This window comes from Anopheles coluzzii, chromosome 2 (genome assembly GCF_943734685.1).
Source record: "Anopheles coluzzii chromosome 2, AcolN3, whole genome shotgun sequence".
NCBI classification, from domain to species: domain Eukaryota; kingdom Metazoa; phylum Arthropoda; class Insecta; order Diptera; family Culicidae; genus Anopheles; species Anopheles coluzzii.
The window spans coordinates 118,169,842-118,192,721 of NC_064670.1; the positions used below are offsets into that span (position 1 = coordinate 118,169,842).

The following is a 22,880-nucleotide window of genomic DNA, read 5'->3' on the forward strand; positions in this document are numbered from 1 at the left end:
TGTATAGCTACCGTAGTCTTCTCCAAGCATCGCAACAGATGATGGTGCTGTAGCTCGAAGATGTCTTCGTCGTTGTAGTTGTCGTCCAGTTCAATGCCAGACTCCTGCGCCGCTAGGCGCGACTCGGCCGCCTTCTTCTTGCTCGCGAACGCCGCACTGGCGCCCGCTTTCGCTATTCGTATTCGGGCAAGGCGTGCTTTCTACAAGTAGGTACGGAAAAACGTGTCGCACAGTTAACAGACCGTTCCGCGTGCGCATACTTACAGGGAGCCGTCGTCATCGTCGGCTCCACCGATCCGGTAGCCTACCCGCTGTGCTTTCCGCTTGTCCGCCCGCTGGTTCTGGTGGTAGATGCGGCTGAAGTTGGACACGATTACAGGTACAGGTAGCGCGATGACCAGCACACCGCTCAGCGAGCAAACGCCACCGACGATCTTGCCGGCAATCGTTTCCGGCACCATGTCACCGTAGCTGCAGGTTGGAGGTAGGTTCATGAAGGGGAATGGTAAGTTGACGGAGGGAGAGGGGGGGGGGAAGACGAGAAAGAAAGATATGATTAGAATTGAAAATTAGTTTGCGTTTCGAGGAAGCTGCAGCGACGGCCTTTTCCACCATAAATCTGTATTTCTTAGGAGTTTTTGGTTTTCAGCGTTAAAACCTTGTTCAGCTGGTATAAGTTTGGATCATTACAAAGTCCAAACAATATTTGTCCTGTAATACAGAACTGTAAATACCGGTAACTTGAAATTACGATAATTTTAGTGTCCATTGAGATCCGGGTCGAAGGACCAATTTTTCATAATGCTTCTTATTAAATCATTATTTTTTCCGAACGTTAACCCTTTCTAGTTAACTGAAGTTATAAAAAAAAGTTTTAATCAATTGACATCTCATATCGTTTTTTTGTTAAACTTTTTCAGTAAATAATGTGATAAAATTACGAAAACAAAACACAAAATTCATCTGCCTCTTCCAACGTGCCCGGCTAGCTCAGTCGGTAGAGCATGAGACTCTTAATCTCAGGGTCGTGGGTTCGAGCCCCACGTTGGGCGTTATCTATTCTTATAATGTTTTCACTGTCATTGACAATAATTATACTCTTAATTTTAGAAATTTGTAATTACATGCTTTTTTTTACTTTTTGTTAAAGTATGTTTTTTTTAATGTCATCAACAAATATATATTTAAATGACTTTTTAAATAGACGAACTACTTAAATGTATATAAAGTTGTTCAAACAACTAGAATTACATTATTTCTTTAGTGCTTCTGAAACACTCACACTTACTCCACGCAGTCTCGCTCGTGCAATGGTACCAACATCATCGTGAACTGAAAACCACCACCGTTGCGGTGTCGACAATTGAACTGCATCAAAGCGTCATCTACATTTTAGTCAATTTGAGGTGTCAAAACCGCATCAAAATTGCAATTCCGACCAACAGAAGGATCCGGCAAAACCCGATGCGTGCAAGCGTGGAAACATTCTAAATGCCACCGACCGTGTATCTAGCGCAGCATTGCCCTACTAGTTGCCATCGCCCGTTCGACATACATTAAATGCGGGCTGTGGCACTTCGAGCGGCATCAGCTGCATATCACTGCTGTGGTCAAACTCACACACACACATACTCACACCTCAGCGGAGCCGAGATACTATAAATATATTTCTCCGCTCCGTCTGGTCCCGCTCCGAGAGGCCTGACACTACTGAAATGAGCCGTATCCAGTGACCGTTTAGGGTTGGCGCGTGATGGAGCATCAGCTGATGGGCGACTTGGTAGGTACTGTCTGGGGACTGACGCAATCGAACGTGTGGCCAGTCACGAATTTTGACTTGCCAATGACACCGCCTATCGTGGCATGGACGTCTCAGTCGACATGAACCATGCTCCCCTCTCTTCTCCGCCTGAGCCACCTGCCAGGGCAAAGATGCACATGATGTGTACCGCAGGAACGGCCGTTCTCCGCTGCAGTGGCTGACACGCACAGTTTCATTTGGCAAAGGCAAAGTGACGAATGTTTTCGTTACAAATTGCACTCACGGGTAGTAAATTTGCGAGCTCACAAAACACACACCACCTCGGTGCATGCACTCCATGCAGCGTCAAGATGCAGCGTGCGGTTGAGATGGTGGTGCTGGCTGGCTGGTTGACTGACCACTTGTGATGTTATTGTAGGGACGATGCAGAGAGCGAGCACGAAAAAGGAACGGGCGAATGCTATTTCGGTGCAATCACAACGTTAATTAATCTCGCATGAATGGATTCGATTGAACAGAGCTGATTAAAAGCAAACAGTGAGCTATAAGTGTCGGTCAGCCGTGAAAGGCGCTGCGTATGTGTGTATGTTGTTTTTCGGCTGGAAATGTGTTTGTTTTGATTGGATGAGAAGTGAAGCGCACGAAGTGCGTTAAAAGTGTTTGAAAACATGGCTCGTGTTTTTCAAAACACATCAAAGGATTTAATCGGTACGCGCACTCGATTGGTTTATTGTTTTATTGAGATTGGAGGAATCATGTAAAAATTTAAGTATGCCAGAAATTCTACAAACAATTTTTAATTTAATTTAATTTAAATTACGGTTTGAATCGTAAAATGAAAACAGATGTTTTTAGAATTTGCATAATTTAAGGCGAATTATTTGTGAAGCGTACATTACATACTTTAAGGCGCTGTTGAACTTGATACTAAGGGGATATGCAATCTGCATAACAAACCTTGCTTTTTACCGAGAAATTTACCGATGTTGGACATTCAATAAAATTGGACTCCCATATTATTGGCAAAAAAGTAAATATATACTCTACCCATTCACGTGGCTACTAAAACAAAATAGCAGCACTTCCCACCGACACTTTATTTATTTACTTCCTTGCTTCTACTTTCCCCCGAATACGATCCAAACCTGACGCACCCAACTCGAACTCGGCAGCGCTCAATTTCGGTAATGGATCGGATCAATCGATAGCATGAAACCCATGGCAGCTAATCAAACGATTTACGAAGGTAACTAAAACCGTGCAGCTTCAACTTTCAGCGTGATTGATGAAATGTACTTAAAGCTCTGCTCGGGGAAGCGAGCGCGGGTGCTGGAAGCAAGCGTGTTATTTCAAGCAGCGGACACCACCGGGACCAAGCTTCGTGATTTTCCGTTCCCATTTCATTCATCAACAGCAGCGGGATGCTTTGGGATTGCACACGTTGGTTTAGGGGAGTGCAACCAAGGAGGGTTGCACAAGGGAGCAGCATATACAAAAAGCTCTCTCTTTCTCTCTTTTCTATTCTCTCTATCTCTCTTTTACTCCCGGGATTATTCGGAGTGGTTGGAGTTGTACAAAACCCTAAAAAGAGGAAAAGCCATTAGTCAAACCCATCGCTTGTCCCGCTGAACACCGTACACCAACTAGACACCCAGTTCAAGGGTTCCCGTACAGATTGAGTCCACGGCAGCACTAAAGTCCCTTCCACCCTCCCACCATCACTGCCACCACCCCTGTGGCTCTAATGACAGTGTCCGAGGCAGTTAACAACGAGCTTTTATTTACCCTTATCACGCATGAACGACCGCCATCTGAGAGCGAGCGATGCTTTTTGCGAAGGGAACCTTCCCGGCGAGCTATCGAGGACGATGGTCGGACGCGCGGGTGGGAAAAAACGGTGATCGCTTTGAGACGGCCCGAGCGCTCGCAACGCTATTTAATGGGTTCTGGGTTTCGGTCCGGGAGAAAGTAGTCAAATTGTGCTTTGCAACTCGGTGGCATACGAGGGGTCCATTTGGTCCAGTACGGTGAGGAGGAAACACAGGAATTTCACGAGGGTGTTTCTGTCTGCCGGACAGTAAGACATTCAAAGAACGATCAAGGCCACGCCATGAAGCACCCGCACGAGGTGGTGCAGGGAGACGTGATAAGTTGCAAATAAGAATTAAAGATTCCTATCTGGCGGGAAGTGTAATCTTCGGTGGTTATTCTGGTTCATTTGCTCGACCGTTCCGGGACGTGAGTGGTGGTGCGCGAGCGTTTTGTTGACCTTTTTTTCCGTAACCTCTGGTGTGGTACGGTGGTGAGTAGTTATTGTTATAACTTGTTCGTAATTTTTGCAACTACTTAAGTGCTGCCATAAGCGATGATGGTGTGCGACTTCTTTATGGTTTATTTGTAGGTCATGCGTAAAATTAATTGTGATTATATTGGTTTTAGAATGATTTCAGTCTGTTGATTTCAGTCTCAAGATTAACTTTAGACTTCATTGTACACGCCATTTGGTGTGTGATATCTTCTAAAACAAAGTATATTCCAAGAAGCTAAAAAATCCTCCTCAGTGCTTTCAACGTCAAGAAACACTGTAAAACGCCTTAAAGTATGCAATACACGATTGCCTTTCTTTTTCGCCTGTCTTCCCCTTCAAATTACTTGCCCTGCCCAATTCCAGTGATCAAGTTTTGCTGTGCCAGCACGTCACACGACAAACTTTAGCAGCGTTGAAAGTACATTACAATATAATTGCACCCATAACAGTCGAAACTTGCAACCAGCTAGCTCGTGCAACTTCTCCCAGTGGGATCTGCTTTCGCTTGAACAAATTCATTACCTTTCGCTCTAATGATAAGGGAGCGTAGTGTACACACTACCACTTGCAGTGCAAAGTCCAACACAAACGAAGGAATGTAAAAAAACGGCACACAATACACAGGTGCACCTACGCAGCATGGTGTAGCATCGGGTGCACCAGAGATAGCAGCAGCAGCAGCAGGTTAAGCATGAGAAAAGAGAATCTTCCACACCCCCGGTAATGATGCCGATTTATGCTGGTGAGGTTGAAAATTCAAAAGAAAACTTTTGCCATAGAAACAAGATGGTCGAGTTAGTTGAAGCATGCTGCCGAAACTCAGAAGCACATTGTGAAGGTGTATTATTCTTGCACTAAGGGGAAGGCTTTTCATTCCCCTTGTACGGTTTGACTTGAACTGGGGTGATTTTACGTATTGTGCTTTGGGTTGAGAACACGTCTGTTAGTTTGAATGGTTTGAACGATGCTGCTCAATCACCATCTTCTTTATTTACTGACATTTAAGCAATTGCATGGTACTAGGAACGTTTTTGTTAATTCCATAAAACTAAATTTGATGATGAATTGTCTCAACTTTTCTTTAAGACATCCAAAGTTGAGCAGCATCGTCATCTCTTCAATTAACGATCATTATTTTTCCTTTCATACATTACAAAATTAGCTTTTCAATCGTTACTTTTCTAAGAAGCGTACAAAAAAGGGACAAGAACACAAAAACCCTTCAGAACCAATTCCATTTTTTCAAAGCAGAAGAAAACAAAACCACGAAGAACCCTTTTCAATCCATTAATTTTTGCCCCCCAAGCAGATTGCTGTGATTTACGATTATGGAAACATTATTGGTTGGATGGAGTGGAAACAAAGTAAAAAAAACGACAGAAAAATCGGTCATAAAGTGCAATCGGAAAACCATTGAACCGTGACAACGGGGTCACAATTGAAAACTGGTGAGCGTGGTGGTTTAAAACTGACCAGCGTGAAGCAAAGCGCCAAGGAATAGAATTAATGGAACTCGGAAAAAATATGACGCTCAATAAATTAGTCTTGTGATGAGAAAACAATTTTTTACTCCCGTCGCACCGGAGTGCGGAGTAGGTTGTTTAATAGAAAGGGAGAATTTTGCGAAGAAGAAAAAAACTGGCTCAATTCTTCGCACACAAATCAAAGCATTCCTCTTACAGGTGTTGTTAGGCGAGGAAGAGCCGTACCGAAGTTTAACCACAATTGGGTGGCGAGGGTGAAAGCAGTATAGCAAGACGATCGAGAGCCACCGCACTTAGAACCAGCGGAAGCAAAAAGCCATCGCGACAGTGATCTCGTGTCTGAGAGACAAAGGCAAACTTGTACCAAAAACCGTAAAACTTGTTCAATTTCAATGAGCCGCAACTTGGCACGCGAATTCCAACCGGAACCGGAAGAAGTTGTTCGGCTGACATTTTTTTCTCCTTTCTATGCTCTTCTGTATGGTATCGCTCAAAGAATAAGGGGAAGTTGGAAATAACATTTGCACCTCATTTGCCTCCACCATTTGCCCTCACACCCGTGTGCACACGGTCGGGTGGAAGGATTCGAATGAAAATTCACAAAATATGCTGCCGAAAGAAATTAAAATTGCCATTCTGGTGGTGGCTTCCGGCGGCCTTGGTGGGCGCTGGTGAAGTGTGAAGTGTGGCTCGAACTATCGTGCAAAGTGCTAATGAGAACCGCTCGCTCTTGGGCAACTAATTTCGTGAAAGTGAGCCGAGCTTGGTCGGGGCTGCGGTAGACAACTGGCACGAACGAACGATAATTCATGCGAAACACGACACACGGAGTGTGTGTGTGTGTGTGTGTGGTTTTCATTTCTTAGGCGCAGCGGTTTTGCCGCATCGGTTGATTTTATCTAGCAAAGACTACGGGGGGCTTACTTTTTCAGTGAGCGCGGTGCTGTTTTCGCACCATCATCGCATTATCTAGATGGCGCTTTGGTGTATGTCAATGGTTGAGATATTGTTCGTGCGCTCAGCATCTCGTGGCGAAGGATTTAGAAATCGAGATGTGAGATAAGCCGATGCAGTAGGCAAAATTTACACATTCTGAGCTTGTTTCTGGTGGGGCGAATTTTACATCAAGCTGTTCCAAAATTTATTCCAAATTAAAATAATGACAAAGGATTCTTTTATGATGGAAACCAATAGCTTTAACACGTTCATATGCTACTTCAGATTGTCTACTGATGATTTACCATTTGATAAAACATGTAAAAGGAAGCAAACGGTTGAAAGGTCTGAGGTGAGCTAATAGACAACATGCCTCTTTATACAAATAACATTTCAACCTATCTTGCATAAAGGATTGGTAAAAAAACTCCTCTTAAAACGTTCATAAATAAGCTGGGCTATCAGTTGATTACAACAATATCATGAAATGAATATAATAAAATCAAAAATGACTTTGTAAAGCTTTACAAATTATTTAAGGATAAGGCTAAAATAATTGTCCAGAGATAGTAATCGTATCGATGGGATAAAATTAATAACAACAGAATACGGAAGAGTGAAAATTAATGAGAGCTGCTAAATATTTGAATTTATTTATACAAAGTTTTGTGATGAACTCGTCCTTATAAAACCAATTGTATTTATTCTTTGTTTTAAAATAAACTGTAACGGAAGATTAACTCAAATTTTCAAGATTTAAAATAAAACCAATCAAGGGTACAGGCAAGAGAAACTTTCGACTATTCAAGCTCCTTTCGGTGTACTTCACATTGCTGTACATCTTAAGGAATTGTTTGAGGAGATGAGCAGGAGATGGGACCGGTGGTTACGTTGGAAATTGGAACGTTCAAGTAGCCAGCTAATCGATGAAAAAGTACTTCAGTAAGGTGTCTATTGTTATGAAGACGTGGCAGCTGAGTCTGACTGTATCTGAGCTGAAGATCTGCTTGTCCCAGTGCAAGCGTTCAAGAGTGCTTGTGATGTAAAGCTCTACTTTTGGGGTGAAGTTCAAGGTGCCAAGGAGGCGAACGCTTTCCGGAATCATGCCAAAGAAAAGACCTAACAAGACGTTGGTGTATCATTTGTGAAGAAGACTTATACATTTATAGTTACTTTCTTCACAAATAACGAAACCCAAAACCGCTTCTCATAAGAAAAAAGGTTAACATCACAACTAATTCAAACGAAAAGTGGAAATTCACATTGAAGTGCGTCTTCGTGCGAACTCCACCGCGCAATTAACGTGCAATTACGAACTTAAAATTTCACCTGTCAAGATCAAACCATCACAAATTTAGCCTAACCAACCACATACCCCGCGACTGGGGGTGAACCCCCGGGGTGAACGGCATTTGATTATTCCATCAATCTGGGAGGGCTGCAGTATCTTTCCGAACCAACCGAACACTCCATCACTCATTTGCCCGATGGAAGTGTTCTGTGATGTTTCGTGTTTGACTTAGAACTTTTTTGTGTTGCCTCCCCATTCTTCACTATCTATCCTTGCCCTGTCAAATACCTACAACCTACGTACATCTCCGTAACCGGGCTGGAAGTATTGCGCAGTGGGAGAAGAGTCCATCCTCACTCCCCCTATGGAGTTCGTGAAGCTAATGGGAATAATTTGCACACTTTCGCTACGGTTTTTGGGTGGGTGGTCGTCAAACGTCGGTGAAGGAGTGGTACGGTGGTGGTAATGAGTACTAACGTGCCGCTGCCAAAGCCAGCTTTGATGTGGTGCAGCTGTTTAGTATGGTTTATTTAGCGGCAAAGGTGGAAAAAGTGGCAAATAGAGAGAGATAGCGAGAGAAAGAGAACGAAAAAAACACACACCCATGAACCTGGGTTGGGCCCGGTTGGTAAAGGTGTGAATAAACTTTGACATCGATAAAACGCAAAGTGGTTCGTTCATCTCATTACGAGGTTGAGCGGGGCCAGGCTTTTATGGTGTGATTTTTTTTACTTTTTATATTCCGTGTGTGTGCGTGTTGCTTCTTGTGTGCTATTTTGATGGTGCATACCGTCACGGTGTGCATAATTATCGCGAGCTTCTTGCCGTTTGCAGTGGTTTCTCTTCAGCCCCCTCCCTGGCTGGAAGGTGGCGTTGAGTGAAAAGTTTCATGTGCGCCGTACTGCGCTCCTCAAGTGCCGCAAGCAATTGAGCAGAAGAACGCGCATTGCAATGCAAAGCCTGGCTTCGCTGGTGCTAAATTGGGTAGCAAAACTTTTCGCTACAAATAGCAACGTCTTTTTAAATGGAAAAGAAAAGCAAAACACAGCCCCATGAATACCTAGAAAAAGACGCAGTATCTTCTACCGATCGAATCTGGTAACTTGAAGCTGGAGTAACGTTCAAACTCCTCGCCCGCTGCTGGTAGTTGTTGCGACCAGTGCGCTAGCATATTATATTGCTCCCCCCCCCCCAGCTCTTCCCTCGGTGTGTCGCTATCACGGACCAAAAGATCGTTGGCAAACGTCGGCGTCCAACGTTGTTTATTGCATCGTAAACGAGCATTAGCCCGGATGGAGGGAAACATTGGAGCAAATGTTCAACAGGGACTCCCTAATGATGTTCCCTTGCTACGTACGTGGCGCGTTTGCGGGAGGAAAAGTTTGTGCGCTGCTACGCAATAGCAATCCGACCGAGTATGGGAAGATATTAACGGGCTCCGGGATCTGGGACAGTGGGAAGCGTTGATGTGTTGCATATTCTTTTGGATATTGTTTCAAATTTTATGATTTTTTTTCAATGGGAGATTCTGTTTCTATAAGAGGTCATATGAATAACTTTTAACGCTACAGGTACTAAAACGAGCAATATTATGGATACATCGTTGGCTCGAAAGTTGCGAGGAATTTCATTAAATCTTCTAGCTAACGTGTCCATTGGGATATTAAAGACAACACAGCTTCGAAGGTTTATTCTAAGGCAAACACCTCCTGTAAAACGATGAGCTCGGATCAAATCAAATCAAGAGCATCAGAAGTTCCCCACACAGAGCTCGACATTCGACAAAAATAAACAGCCCATTGCTACCTGGAGGCGTGTTTAATGGTCGCATCATTACGCTTTACGAGTTGGACAACGATGAACATTGGCTAAGATTTGCGAATTGCACTCATCCTGAATGTTCGGAATAGGGTCGAACACTGTCGCCCAGGAGGAGGTGTCTAATATTTGGCAAGAATTAAATCTGCTCAAGATAATCAAGGACCTAGCCCGACGACTGTCATAATCGTCTCATTTTATCGCTTAATTGAGGGTAAATAATCGTACAATCACGGTCTTTGAATAGTTGGAATTGTATACACAGAAGCGCAAAGAGAAGGAGAATGTGTGGTTTGTTGTTCTTTAAATGCTTACAGATAATTAAAGCTTTCGGGAATGGGCGGTACTTCTTGAACCTTCTAGGAGCAAAACATCATCCACTTAAAGTCCCGCAATGTTTTTTGGCACTGCCGTACCGGCGTACTTACCCGAGCGTGGTCATGGTGACGATCGTGTACCAGAACGCGGCCGGAATCGAGGTAAAGTTGGTGCCGTCCACGTTCTTCTCCGCGTAGAACATGACCGTGGCAAAGATGATGATGGCCATCGCGAGCGAGAACACCAGAAAGCCCAGCTCGGACGCGCACGACTTGAGCGTGTAGCCGAGGATGCGCAAACCCTGCGAGTGGCGCGAGAACTTGAAGATACGGAAGACGCGAAACACGCGCAGCGTCACGAACGCCCCGGACACGTCGTCATTGTCCGTGATGCCGAGCCCGATGTAGTACGGCAGAATGGCGACCACATCGATGATGCTCATCACGCTGCGCACGAACTTGCACCGGCACGGGGCGGCGAACAATCGCAGCAGATACTCGGCGGTAAAGATCATCACGCAGGCCGTGTCCAGACAGAAGAAGACGATTTTGTAGCGCTCGCCGCACGACAGTGTGCCGGCGCGGCCCGGCCGCACCCCGCACGGTACCGTCTCGACGACGTTCGCCATCACAGATACAGCAATGAAGAAGCCCGTGACGTAGTAGAACACGAGCGCGGCAGTGGAAGTATGCGGATTCTCGAAGGCGCGCCACATCCGTTGTCTGATGTTGGTCAGCTGCTGCAGGTTGTTGTCGCTGTTCTCCGACAGCTTGTCGTCCATCAGCCGTTCCGCATTTTCGCGCTTCCGGTCGCGGTAGTCCTCGTAGCAGCAGTCGCCAATCACGTCCGGCATGATGCCGAAAAAGGCCAGCTCCTCATCGTAGCTGAGCAGACACTCGTGCCGCGGGTAGTGCAGCTTGCCGGTGCGATAGTAGTTGAGGATGTGGCGGAAGATGTCCGGATCGCGGTCGAAGAAGTACTCCTTGCTGTCCTCATCGTAGAAGAAGTCGCGCTCGTTCGAGCCGAGCAGTGTGTCCGGGTACTTCTCGACGGTCGTGCGCCAGGTTTCGAACCGCCGGCCGGACACGTTGATGATGAGCTTCTCGTCCTCCGACCGCAGCCGGTCCTTGAAGACGGGCGGGGCCGGCAGCGGATGGGACGCGATCGGCACCCAGCCGATGGCCGCCGCCCGTGCGAATGGCAACCAAGCGGCGACCGAAGCCATACTATTCGGTGGAATTTTTCAATGATCCTCCAAGTGCGCAAACTACCTGCCGGCGAGTGTTGGGGTGGGCTGGCTTGGTGGTCGGGACGGAAACCTCCCGAAGGTCCTGGCTTCCACACACTCTCACTGTTGGATATGAAGGATATGGGAAGAGGTACGCTTCTGCGACCACCACAAAAAATTTCTGAACTTTTTTTGGTAAAGCTTTTCAAAGCTTTCCACTCCTTGGGAAGCTTCCAGTTAACCGGAAGTCATACACACTCCAAATGCGACCTATACTATTCAGACTTCTTGAATTGCCTCCCTCGCACACACACGCACTGACACACTCTCTCTCTTTCTCACAATTCTACGAAAACATTTAATCGTCACAAGTGCCTCGGCGTTAGTACTTTAGGCGTTGGAACTCTGAAAACTTCCCCGAAGCTACCAATTACCCGCAAGCTATTGAGTACGTCCTTCGAGCACTTGCTGCAATGATGGTACTTTCCACTGCCCTTAAGGCTTGTAATATTTCCTTCCTTGCACACACTCACGCCCACTCACACTGCTATTCGGCTTCGTCCAAAAAACAGAAGAATAAAAAAACACCTTCAACCTCAAAACGCAGTAACGAAACCGAAAAACCTTCAAGTGTCCGAGCGATTCTTACGCCGTGGATGCGTCCACGTCCCGTCCGCGAAGCACCTCCGCTTTTGGCACTCGCCGGTGATTAATCACTTTCATCACCCCACCGCCGTCTGCATCTGTCCGCCACTCATCGAACGCGTGCGAATTTGCTGACTGCGTGGTGGTGTTGGGCCTTGGTGTGTGAATGTTTTTGCTCTTTTTCGAGGCCCAGAGTTGGCTGGGATGAGAGGCCGTGTTTTACTTGCTGCTGCTGCTGCTGCTGTGTTGGAATGCCAGCGTGGGCTAGTTGCAGCCGGTGGGCACTTTAGGAATCTTTTCCCGCATGTTGCCGTCGGACGGGACCGTTGTCTGCGCTCCGGTCGTGGCTGGTGGCGGCGGCGCTCCAGGGACAACGACAACGACCATCAAATGTGTAACATTCCATCCCAGGCCAGCAGGAAGATCGGAACGGGGACAAACTGAAAGCACAGGGAACAGGGACGGAAAATATCATTAGTATAAGCTGCTGGTGAATATTGCATCCATTATTCGCCCAGAAAGTGAGTAGCTGCCACAGGGCGCTGGTGTGGATAGAGCAGCAGAAAAGCGATTTGAAATTCGACCTCACTGCTTTAGATCGAATTCCACTCCGCTCTCTTTCTCACTCTGCCCCTACCACGGGTGGTTGAGTGTGAAATGATGAAGTGACAAAGTGATATTGAAGACACTGTGGGACCGAGATGGTTCGTGATGGTGATGATGCTACTGCTGCTGATGCTGCACAGTGAGTGCTGCACTTTTCAACCACCGACAGCAGCAACACCGACCATGATAATGCTGCATGCAAATCAACTGCCACCCAATCCCCTCTGCTGCCCGGGCCCCGTGGCAAATGGAGAAGATGATCAGCATAAAGCCACCCGGGTAGCTTTCGTTTGCTGCTTCTACACATCGAAAAGTCTCTTTCTCTTCTCGCTGCGCATGTATGTATGTATGTATCTAAAGCTATGCAGCATTCTGCTGAACGAGCGCTAATTGATTGATAAGAAAAATGAACCGAACCCGAACGATGACAAGGCGATCGCTTTCGGTGTGCGATTGGCGGTGGCAAAAGTGATAGTCCGGTCGATTAGATTGATGCTGTGTGTTGAATGCAGCTTAATGAATGTATCGATGGCACCCCGTCGGACGGGGCGGATTTAGGGGCAGGCGAGAGAAACCCAGTGATTATAGGGTGTGAATTGGGTGAAAAGTGTGCTACACCATTTATAAAACATCGCTTCACACTCAGCGGCATGGTAAAGGCAGCAAAACAAAACATCATTCAGAATGATTGGAAGGAATTCCTATCATTTTTATAGATGAATACATACTGTATTTGAAACGATTTTTATTTTGTATAGATTATTTGAATAATCATGAATAATAATAAATGAATAAGGAAGTTTAAAACGAGCACAGTTAATGATTTTGCGCTCTAAAATATTGTATTTGTATTTATTTTTATAAAACTTTTTGTATTTTTAATCTATATTGTTTTTACTTCTTTATTTTAAACTTATTTTTGCTTTGTCATCTTTTGTTTAATCTGTATTTTTGTTCTCTTTTGTATATTTTCCTCTTTTACCTTATAAGTGTTTCTTTTATACAAAAACGGATATTTTTCGTTTTGATGTACAGTCTTTCCCCGAGTTACGCGACACTCGAGTTACGCGAATTCGAGTTACGCGAATTTTTTATTTTTGACAGTTCAGATGTCAAATCAGTACAATTTTCTCCATCAATTGTCAAATGAAAAATAATTAGCAATATTTCAAAATTTTAATTCACTAAAAAGTCAGTAATAACTGAATTCTCCACACCAATTGAATCAAATAAGTGATAAATTACATAAATGAACTAAATTCAATCAAAAATCATGATAAAGAAAGTATATTTTTACTGTAAAACGTGATATTCGACTTACGCGAAAATCCGAGTTGCGCGAATGTCTCCGGAACGCATTATTCGCGTAACTCGGGGAAAGACTGTATTCGTTTACAATCTCTTATTGAAGACTAAATACAGTTTTCTATTTTTTTTTAACTGCTGCATTTGTTATAGCAAATTTTCTACTCCATGTTGTTGCAGAATCATCAATAAAATACTTCAACAAATGAGGTAAACAAACTGTCTTTACAAATCTTCTACTTGGTGCTTGGTAGTCACATCCTTGCAGTAGTGAGCACCACCGTTAGTAGTATTATGGCAACCCATTTGCCCAACGTTTCTCACAAACGCACGTACAGTCGTTTCGCCGCCAATGAAACTTACTACACCGCCAAAACTAAACGTACAAAACGATAAAACCATTTAACTCGTATAACCCCAGCCGGCACCTCCACGCAAGCTCAACAGGAGCGAAGCAGCGTTGCTGCCCCGGTTCACCTTCACCCTTTCGGGTGCATTAACGCCGTAAAGCATGTCGTTTTGCGCAAGCCACAGACGAAGTACCGTTTATCATATTTATGTGCGAACGTTTTATAGTGTGCAAAGTTTTACTGCTTCGTGCACCCTTCGTGTTCACCTTGCCCCGCCAAACCGTTCCGCTTAAGCAGCATGAAAGGTTTATGCAAAAACAAAGCAAGAGGAAAGAAAAAAGTCACACCGAAGAAAATGGGAAAACACTTAATCAAAGGACATCGCAAGCACGTCTGCAACCGAAGAGTGACCTCACAATTGAAAGCGCTTGATTCATGACCCTGTGTCTGAGGAGTTTTTTTTCTGCTTCTTGTCGCCAAAACAAAACAAAACAAAAACCCAAGAACCATCCGATCGGCACTGGGTTAGTGCAATCAGTATATGAGAGCAAAAAATCGGACAGCCAAAACAAAAGCTCCGCTCGCCTGCAACCGATAGGGACGGGGGAGAGATCGAGCAAGCACAATTTATGGCAAAGTAATCGGAAATCATGGCCATATTTTTTCCCCTTAATAGGGGAACATAAAAGAACCGCAGACCGATCCGATTCGTGCCGTTCTCCCCCTCATCGAAAAGTCACCCCGGACGAACAATTCATTTGTGGCCGAGCGGAAATGGAAGCTATAATAATTGTCCAATGCCATCGTTCCCGGGCGTCGTTGCAAAACGGAAATGCAGAGCCTCCTTATGGTGTGTTTTCCATGGGGTGAAGAAAAAAGAACATAAGGGTGGGACGATTTTTCTGCAATGATAAAGTTCCAGCCATTTCCACAGCTGCTCTGGATGGCTGTGTTCGAGCATGTGTTCGCTGCATTAGAAAACATATGGCCGTATGTTGTGTAGGAGAGCAGAATGAAACTTTACACTAAGAATGCTTTTCCCATTACGCCACGATGTTCTGCTTACTTTCCTCCGTTCATGTATTTCCCTATTTGTGTTGGAAGTGCTTGTTTTAAAATGACCTTTCTTTCTCGTTGAACGGTTCCAGCCACGAAATGATTGCCATAATTAAGATGCAATTTATGTTATAATTAATTTCCCATTTTTCCACTGGGTACGCGAGAGTAGCCTTTGGATGTATTTTTTTATGAAAATGTATCAACAAACAGGGCTTTTTATCTACACAAACATGTGCGAATTCAAAGATTTACGACCATTTCAACCGATACCCTTTCATTCGAGCTGAACCATAAAGTGATTTCAATTAAACCCCCTAGCGCACGTATTGATTGATAGCTCTTTGTGATGGTAATTGAGCGATGGAATAATGGTGCAAAGAATGCGTGCAAACTGATAGTGAAACGTAGGGAGAGAACAAAAACACAACAAAAACATGGAAAGTAGCAATTATTAATCAAACATATAAACAACACCACTGCGTTCACGGGCGCTTATCGCGGAGGAAACGTGGAAGCAATGCTCCTCATTTGCATCACAGCGGTCAAATGGTTATCTCGAGCGGAACTGGCCTTGGTGCACGCATTTGAAATGGGAGAAGAATAGGGTAGCGAATAAACAGCTAGGCTCAGTCGATCCGTAGGTCAGTTCCTGGGCAGGTTGTGCAGCCTGTAGAAGTCAGCTTTTACCAACAAACCTTAAGATGTAAGTATAAAGCGTGAAACGTTGTGAAGAATGGTTCTAAAATGTATTTTACTTTTAGGTATCTCAAGCTTCTCGGTCTGCTTACATTGTTTGTGGTTGCAATAGCCAGTGAGTTTCAAGAAGTGACCACACCTACCAGCACCTCCAGCGAGGAAGAAACCAACGCTGGCGTAATATTCTCAAACGCCACCACACTTATCATCGAAGATGGCGCGCTGGAATCGATCGATCCGGCACTTTTTGAGTCCTACCCTAACCTTACGCACCTTCAACTGAGTCCCCGTGTACACAGCATCCAACCCAACGCATTTGCTTCCCTAAAAGCACTCACCAATCTCAACCTGGACAACAACCTGTTCGCTACCGTACCGCGAGAAGCACTCTCCGCCCTAAGCACGCTTAAAACCCTTTCAATCGCCAACAACCTGCTCGAATCGCTCGATGATGGTGATGTGTTTTTAAGCCTAGCCCGTCTGCAAAGCCTATCACTCGACAGCAACCTCATCCACCAGCTACACCCCCAGTCGTTCGCTCGCCTGGCAGAGCTTAAACTACTCAACGTGAGCTGGAATCGGCTCACAGCATTCGAAAGCATAATCCTGCCCCCGGAAAACCAACTCCAAGTGCTCGATTTAAGCTACAATTATGTGAACCTGCTTAACGTGTCCACCTTCCACCGGTTGCCCGCTCTCAGGGAGCTATCCCTCGCCGGCAATCAGTTCGAATCGCTGCACCCGAACACATTCGCTACACTGCGCCACCTAAGCCGGCTCGATTTGAGTGATAATTTTTTCCAATCACTTCCACCGAGGCTTTTCACCTCGAACCGGAAGCTGGCCGAGCTGAATCTGGCTGCCAACCTGCTCGACACGCTGCCGGGCGACCTGTTCGCTGGGCTGAAGCATCTTACAGCGCTAAACTTACGCAACAATCGGCTTACCGAGCTGCCGGCAACCATCTTCCGCGAGCAGCCACCGTTCGCGCAGCTCGCCCTCGAAGGCAATCGCATTGAGCGCTTCCCGTCCGACTGGTTGCAAGCGTCCGCCGACCTGCTGTTGCAAAACAACCGGCTCGCTGGGCTGCGGAAGTTTGCGCCGTCCGCGAACGGGACGGTTGTGCGGCGCCTGTTTCTGTATGGTAATGAGATTGCCACCGTCGAGCAGGATGTGTTCCGGGCGGTGCCGAAATTGGAAACACTTTACCTGGATTATAATCGCATCGACGAGCTGTCGCCGATGGTGTTCCACACGAACCACGAGCTGCAGCACGTGACCCTTTCGCACAACCGGCTGGCGGTGCTGCGGACGAACACGTTCGCCGGGCTGGCCCGGCTCCACTCGGTCGATCTGTCGTACAATCGGCTCGCTGCCATCGAGGAATCGGTCTTCCACGGCTCGCCGGTTGAGTATTTGAATCTGAACGGCAATCGGTTGCGGACGCTCGACGAGTGGAGCTTTTCCGGCACGCGCTTGCTGTACCTGTACGTGGACTCGAACGCGATTGATGCGGTACAAGTGGGTGGAACAGGAGGGCGACGAGAAGAAGGTGTGCTGGAAGGATTGGTAGAACTTTCGGTCGCCAGCAATCGACTCGACCGGTGGCAGGAGCTATGTGCGAGAAACTTTTCCCGCCTGTCAGCCCTGAACTTGGCGAACAACTCGCTTCCCTCGCTGGAGCAGGCAAGTGGCTGCCTGGGAGAACGGACCAACTTGGATCCTCTTACGGTTAATGTTGGCTTGAATAAGGTTTCGCTGATTCCGGAGTTTGCTGGACCCGTTCGGTCATTGGATCTTAGCGGGAATAGTGTGGAAGATCTGGAAGGTGGACATCGGTTCGAGAGATATCAACAAACAGAGGTGCTTCTGCTGCGAAACACATCATTAAGAGCGCTCAATTCGGGAAACTTTGCATTTCTACCCCATCTTACGGAGTTAGCCGTTAGCTCCAAATTTTTAGAGACCATTGAGGAGGATACACTACTTGGGCTTAAGCTTCAGAGGCTAGAACTAACTGATTCTCCGTTAAAAACACTTCCAAGCCATCTTCTTAAAGCCCAGCGGAATCTTTCCTATCTTTCTCTCGCCAACAACGAGCTCACAGTGCTATTCTCCACCTTCTTCACCGATTGTGTCCGCCTGGAAGTGATGGATCTTTCCGGGAACGCTCTATCCACTGCAGACAAAGCTTGGTTCGAGCCCCTGGAACACCTTAAGTCAATCAATCTCGAAGCAAATCGAATTACCCAACTACCGGCCGATCTTCTCTCCCCGGACACACATGCGCTCGAGCTGCTTTCCTTCGCCGGAAATGCGCTGCACACCGTCTCCGATGCAGCGTTCCTTGCGGACGTCCCAATTAAGGCGCTTAACCTTTCCAACAATCGGCTGGAAGAGGTGACGCTTCTTGCCCGCAACGAGTTCATCACCCAGCTGGACGTGTCGGGTAATCGGTTGAAGCGGTTGCTGTTACGACCCAACTATCGCACGCTGGTAGCAAACGCGAACCAAATCAGCAGCCTCGAGTGGGACCGCCACTATCACGCCAAGTCCTGCCAGCTGGAGCTGCTCTATCTGGCGGACAATCTTCTGGAGCAGCTCGATCAACGTGTCTTCCAGCTGGCAACGATGGTCGCGCTGGATGTGTCCGAGAACCGGCTCGATGCGTTCCCGTTCGACCAGCTGCATCGGCTGAAACGGTTGACGGTATTGAACGTCTCTCGCAACAACATACGCACCCTGCCGGTGATGGCCGCTGGGGAAAGGTTTAAGCTCGACTGGTTGGATTTGTCCGAGAATCCGCTCGAGCAGGCGGAGCTGGAACACTTCCTTGGGTCGTGCGTTGTGAACGATCTAGTGGTGAATGTTGCCTAGTCCGCCATGGGCCAGGTAGGTGGCCATTGAAGAGAAGGTGATAGAGCGGCAGCTATTTATAGCGTAAATGAAGGTGTCTAAATAAAACCGTGAAACCGTGTACCGCGTAAATGTCGGCTTGTGAATGGCTTTTGTTACTCTGCTGAATGACTTTACTGAAAGGGGGATTGGAAGTGGGAGGGAGCGAAAGGTGTTGCGAATGAATGGCTTTATTTGTAAAATGTCATGTAAAGTTAATCAACTCGAGCACATCCACACACGGAGCAGCAGTGTGTAGGAGTGCTAGAACAGCATGCTCCGCACGATGACTAGAACGATTCTAGCCCGTCACGTGGTAAAGGAATGTGTGTTGCATGTGTGTGTGTGTGTGTGTGTGTGTGTGTATACACTAGTGTGGTAAGCTTATGGCGTTTGGAAAAGTTGGCAACTTCCATTACTATCAATCATTTCGCCCCGGGCTGGATGGCACGAAACGGTGTCCCCTTTTAACTGGTGCGACTACAATATCACGTGCTGGGGAGGGGTTTTTGGGTGAAACTTTCCGTCGCTATTAGTGGAACATGGCACCCAAATGAGGGTGAAAGTTTAATTAGTTCTGGACTCGCTGCGCGCGCGTGTATGTGAGAGCATTGTCGCTGGTGGGTGTTTCGTATTGCACGGAAAGTTATAGTTCCTGCAGCAATCGGGCGAGCGAGAAATGGTTGCACCAACGTATAAAAAAGATGCTAAAAAAATGCTGTTTCCACGTTGGTGCGGGATGTAGAAAATGGTGGTTTTGATTCTATTTCCACAATATTCTGCATATGGTCCACTTGTGGTCATTAATCTCTTTTGTGTGACTGAAAGAGCGTTTTTTATGATTTTGGAATGAACACACTGTACAGCTTTTTAAATTTATTAATTCGTGCAATCTCAGCTGCTTGAGAGAGTGAAAAAGTGAAAAATGGTAAAGTTAATTTTAATTAAAATTGCACTTAATGTAGGTAACATTTTTGTCCGGTACAGGTGAGTGTCAGCACAAAACATATAATTATTTGGAGCCTGCAATACCTGGAAAACCAAGCTTACATCTGAGCAAATGTTTTAGTCGGTTGAGACAAACTCAGCTAAATTTTTGTAAATATTGTGAGATCGATATTGTATGCGCTTCATCTACAACTTGATGAAAACTGGATTTCACATAAATTTAAATGAGTTTGGTAATAAAAACAGATGATTGAAGTGTCTGAATTCATATGTATACATCGTGAAAATTTTATGAAACGATTCAATTTAATCATTTATCAAAAAAGATTGTTGAATAGTTATTGAAGGCCATTCACTTACCACAAATCTGAAGAATTTGATACTGCCTTGAAAATAATGTTTCAATCAAAAATTGATTTTTCCTTACAACTTTACAATGAACATGAACATGAACATTTGACTTAAAGTTTCAGAATTCTACCAACAGACAACAATAACTATACCATTTTAGTATCAACATTTCATCAAAATTAACTTCAATGCTTTAATTTTCTATCATATAATGTATTCCAAAGCTTTAAAATGAATATTAAGAGAAGGTTCAATAACGTCTAAGAATTACCATTATGCTATAAAATTATGCAAAAATCACACATAAGTGTCTCTATTCGTAAAAAATAAAGCAGCTTATTGTGGCAGTACATACTGCGTATTCGAAGGCAACACACCTCTATTACCCTAAAGCGTGCCTTCAAACGAATTTATCGTCATTTTCACACCTTCAATTCGGTAAAGAAAATTGGCAACCAAAACGAAACAGCACATCCGAGCTCAGCCAGCCTGCCCGCCCAATGCATACGACTAGCGCACGGAAGAGGTTGAAATTAACTTTTATTCATTTGGCTTCCTCAAGTAAAACACCATTGTAGTCACCGTCTTCGCAATGAAGAGCAAAGGTGCTAAAACGGGGGAACGAAAAAAAGGCAATAATAATAAGAGAGCAAAAATCTCTATCCTTCCCATTGTCGGCCGATCTCGTACATTTTCCGTCCCCTGCATTCTACACCGTGGAAAACAGTGAGTGCTTTAGGGGAGGAGGCTACGAATCGGTAACAAGCCTTCCGGACTCCCTTTTTGACACACTCCGTTATCGACTCGCTCACACTATCGTCAGGGGAGACATTCTTTTCCATCCCGGTTCCGCAACCAGTGTCACTGGTGCTTCCGGAGGGGTGGGTTTTCAACTCGTATCGTATCGTACTGTAATAACCAACAGCAGCGACGACTTCCCGAAAAATGACTCCCATCGTCGCTCGCCGCGTTTGCACTAATGAAGAAGCAAACTCCTTCCCGGAACCCCCTCCAGGGAGGTGGTGGTTGCGCACTGGAAGTTGGAAGAAATTTATTGTCACGATCGTTATCTGGCGCCGGTTGTGGGGGGAGCTTTGGATTGGTTCGCGAGCCGTGGGCAGGGCGAACGATTCCTTCACGATCGTTTGCAAACAATGCCGCGTAAATGTGGCTCATCTTGCGTCACGGTACGGCTATCGGAAGATCTCTTCCCTCGCCGATAGGTTGGTCCTGAGGGAGGGGGGGGGGGGGGGGAAGGAGAAAAAACGGTCGAAGTGGGAGTGCTTGTTTTTCTCGCACTGCGGGCCTGCGATGAGCACGACGGCGATGGTGTTGATGATGATGGCGGAAGATGGGTAATTTATTAATGCAAATTGGGATAAATTTAGGTCAACGAATTCATAGTTGACAATGTCCGGGTGTCGTTCGCAATCCGGGCGAGAGATCGTTAGCCACCGGGATCGGCGGTTTGCGAAGGGTTCATACTTTGGAGCGGCCCGTCCTCCACAGGGCAGTAGTTTTTCGCCTCCTCCGGGTGAAGAGGCACGTGCAACACCCGGAGAGTGCGTAGAAGGACGCAGGAATGCTTTGAATTTTAAGGAAGATAAGGCGTTACGATATACCTTGGAAGTAAATGTGTGAATTTGTTCACTATTATACGTTATGAATTGAAAAGAGAATGCTTTCTATAAAGGAATTTACTGAGAGCTAACTTTAAAAAAGTGTATTTGTCTCAACAACATCAGCTTCGTCTGTAATTTTGCAAAAACATTTTAGTCAATTTAACTTCGAAGAGTGCACGCTCGATCAAAAGCTTGATGCTTTTGTTTTCTATAATATGCAAAAGAGATCTCATGCATTTCATAGAAAATCATTACCAAAACTAGAACTTTTGAACTAGAAAAATACGCTGCACAGTCCTAGTCCAAGCTTGTGTAGTGCAAAAATGTGGTTTTGTATTGAAAATACTGTTTTCTTATTAAAGAATGGAATGTTTTACGAGGAAATTGGAATACCGAAGGCGCTTCAGATAATTAACACTGTAGATAAACGTCATTCCAATGTGGTCTGTTAGACACGAAAATGAAGTATTTTTAAACTTTTTTTCTGCTCTCATTTTTAATAGAATAAATGTTAAGTATTTCCACTTGCATATTTACACACGTTACAGGTGTTTTCTGAGGTTCTGATAGGTTTGGGACACTATATTTTCCGTATCTTATGTTTCCGAAATGAACTATTTATGACGTGATGTGAATTCTTCTTTGAAGTGAAACTAGGAATTGTGACCGTCCCAAAAGGATGCTCTACAGTCCAATTCCCATTATATTAAGCTCATTTCGCTGGTGTCTACAAAGTTTCCTAAAGTAATGGGAACTACTGAAAATTCCTGTAGAGGCAAACCAACACAAACATGAAGAATGGAAATAAAGAAATGCACAAACAAAAGTCAGTGCGATTGACGAACTGCAGCACTCCCCTGCATAATGCTAGTTGATGCGCTTTAAATACTTTAAAACGTGGTTTAACTTTCTCCTACATTCACTCCCCCCATTGCCCATTCTTCTTCGAACCAAAAACCATACTTCACTCTCCCAGCTGAAAGACGCATTTTCGCAGATGGAAACCGTCGCAAATATGCTGCACTTTGCCCCGTTCATTTCCTAGCCCTACTAACGCATTCAAATTGTCACATTCAAAAAAAAAACGCATCACTTCCTCGGAACCTTTCCTTCAAAAACCCCCGCCTTCCTCTATCATTCCTAAAATGCAAATGGTCGTTTTGCCAGAATTAGCATATTACACAACGGAGCGCTCCGAAAATGGATTGCTTCCACCCTGTTTGTTACCATTGCAGCAGCAGCAGCACCACGCCAGTAC

General features: G+C 45.4%; 2 protein-coding genes and 1 non-coding gene across 4 annotated transcripts in view; 2 read left to right on the forward strand and 1 right to left on the reverse strand.

The window, feature by feature from the left end:
- The window catches only part of LOC120947808 (potassium voltage-gated channel protein Shal), a 99,434-nt gene that overhangs the window by 11,153 nt on the left and 65,401 nt on the right, over positions 1-22,880 (reverse strand). The window contains exons 4-6 of one of the 2 annotated variants that reach the window (XM_049607458.1): positions 10,028-12,230; positions 309-471; positions 12-200 (exon numbers count right to left, since the gene is read on the reverse strand). In XM_049607458.1, coding sequence (XP_049463415.1) covers positions 12-200; positions 309-471; positions 10,028-11,142 — 1,467 coding nt within the window. In that variant the 5' untranslated portion in view covers positions 11,143-12,230. Of the gene's footprint in view, positions 1-11; positions 201-308; positions 472-10,027; positions 12,231-22,880 lie in introns of those variants that run through there. The other variant, XM_049607459.1, reaches the window with a different exon arrangement.
- Positions 980-1,052, forward strand: Trnak-cuu (transfer RNA lysine (anticodon CUU)). The gene has a single exon. It is a non-coding gene; the product is annotated as a tRNA-Lys (tRNA).
- Positions 15,373-19,584, forward strand: LOC120947807 (insulin-like growth factor-binding protein complex acid labile subunit). The gene has a single exon (XM_049607449.1). It carries the CDS (start codon positions 15,855-15,857, stop codon positions 18,681-18,683), a length of 2,829 nt encoding a protein of 942 aa, XP_049463406.1. The 5' UTR covers positions 15,373-15,854; the 3' UTR covers positions 18,684-19,584.

Bases quoted from the DNA above. Each gene is read 5' to 3' on its own strand.
- LOC120947807 (XM_049607449.1), top strand. From the start codon at position 15,855: ATGTATTTTACTTTTAGGTATCTCAAGCTTCTCGGTCTGCTTACATTG.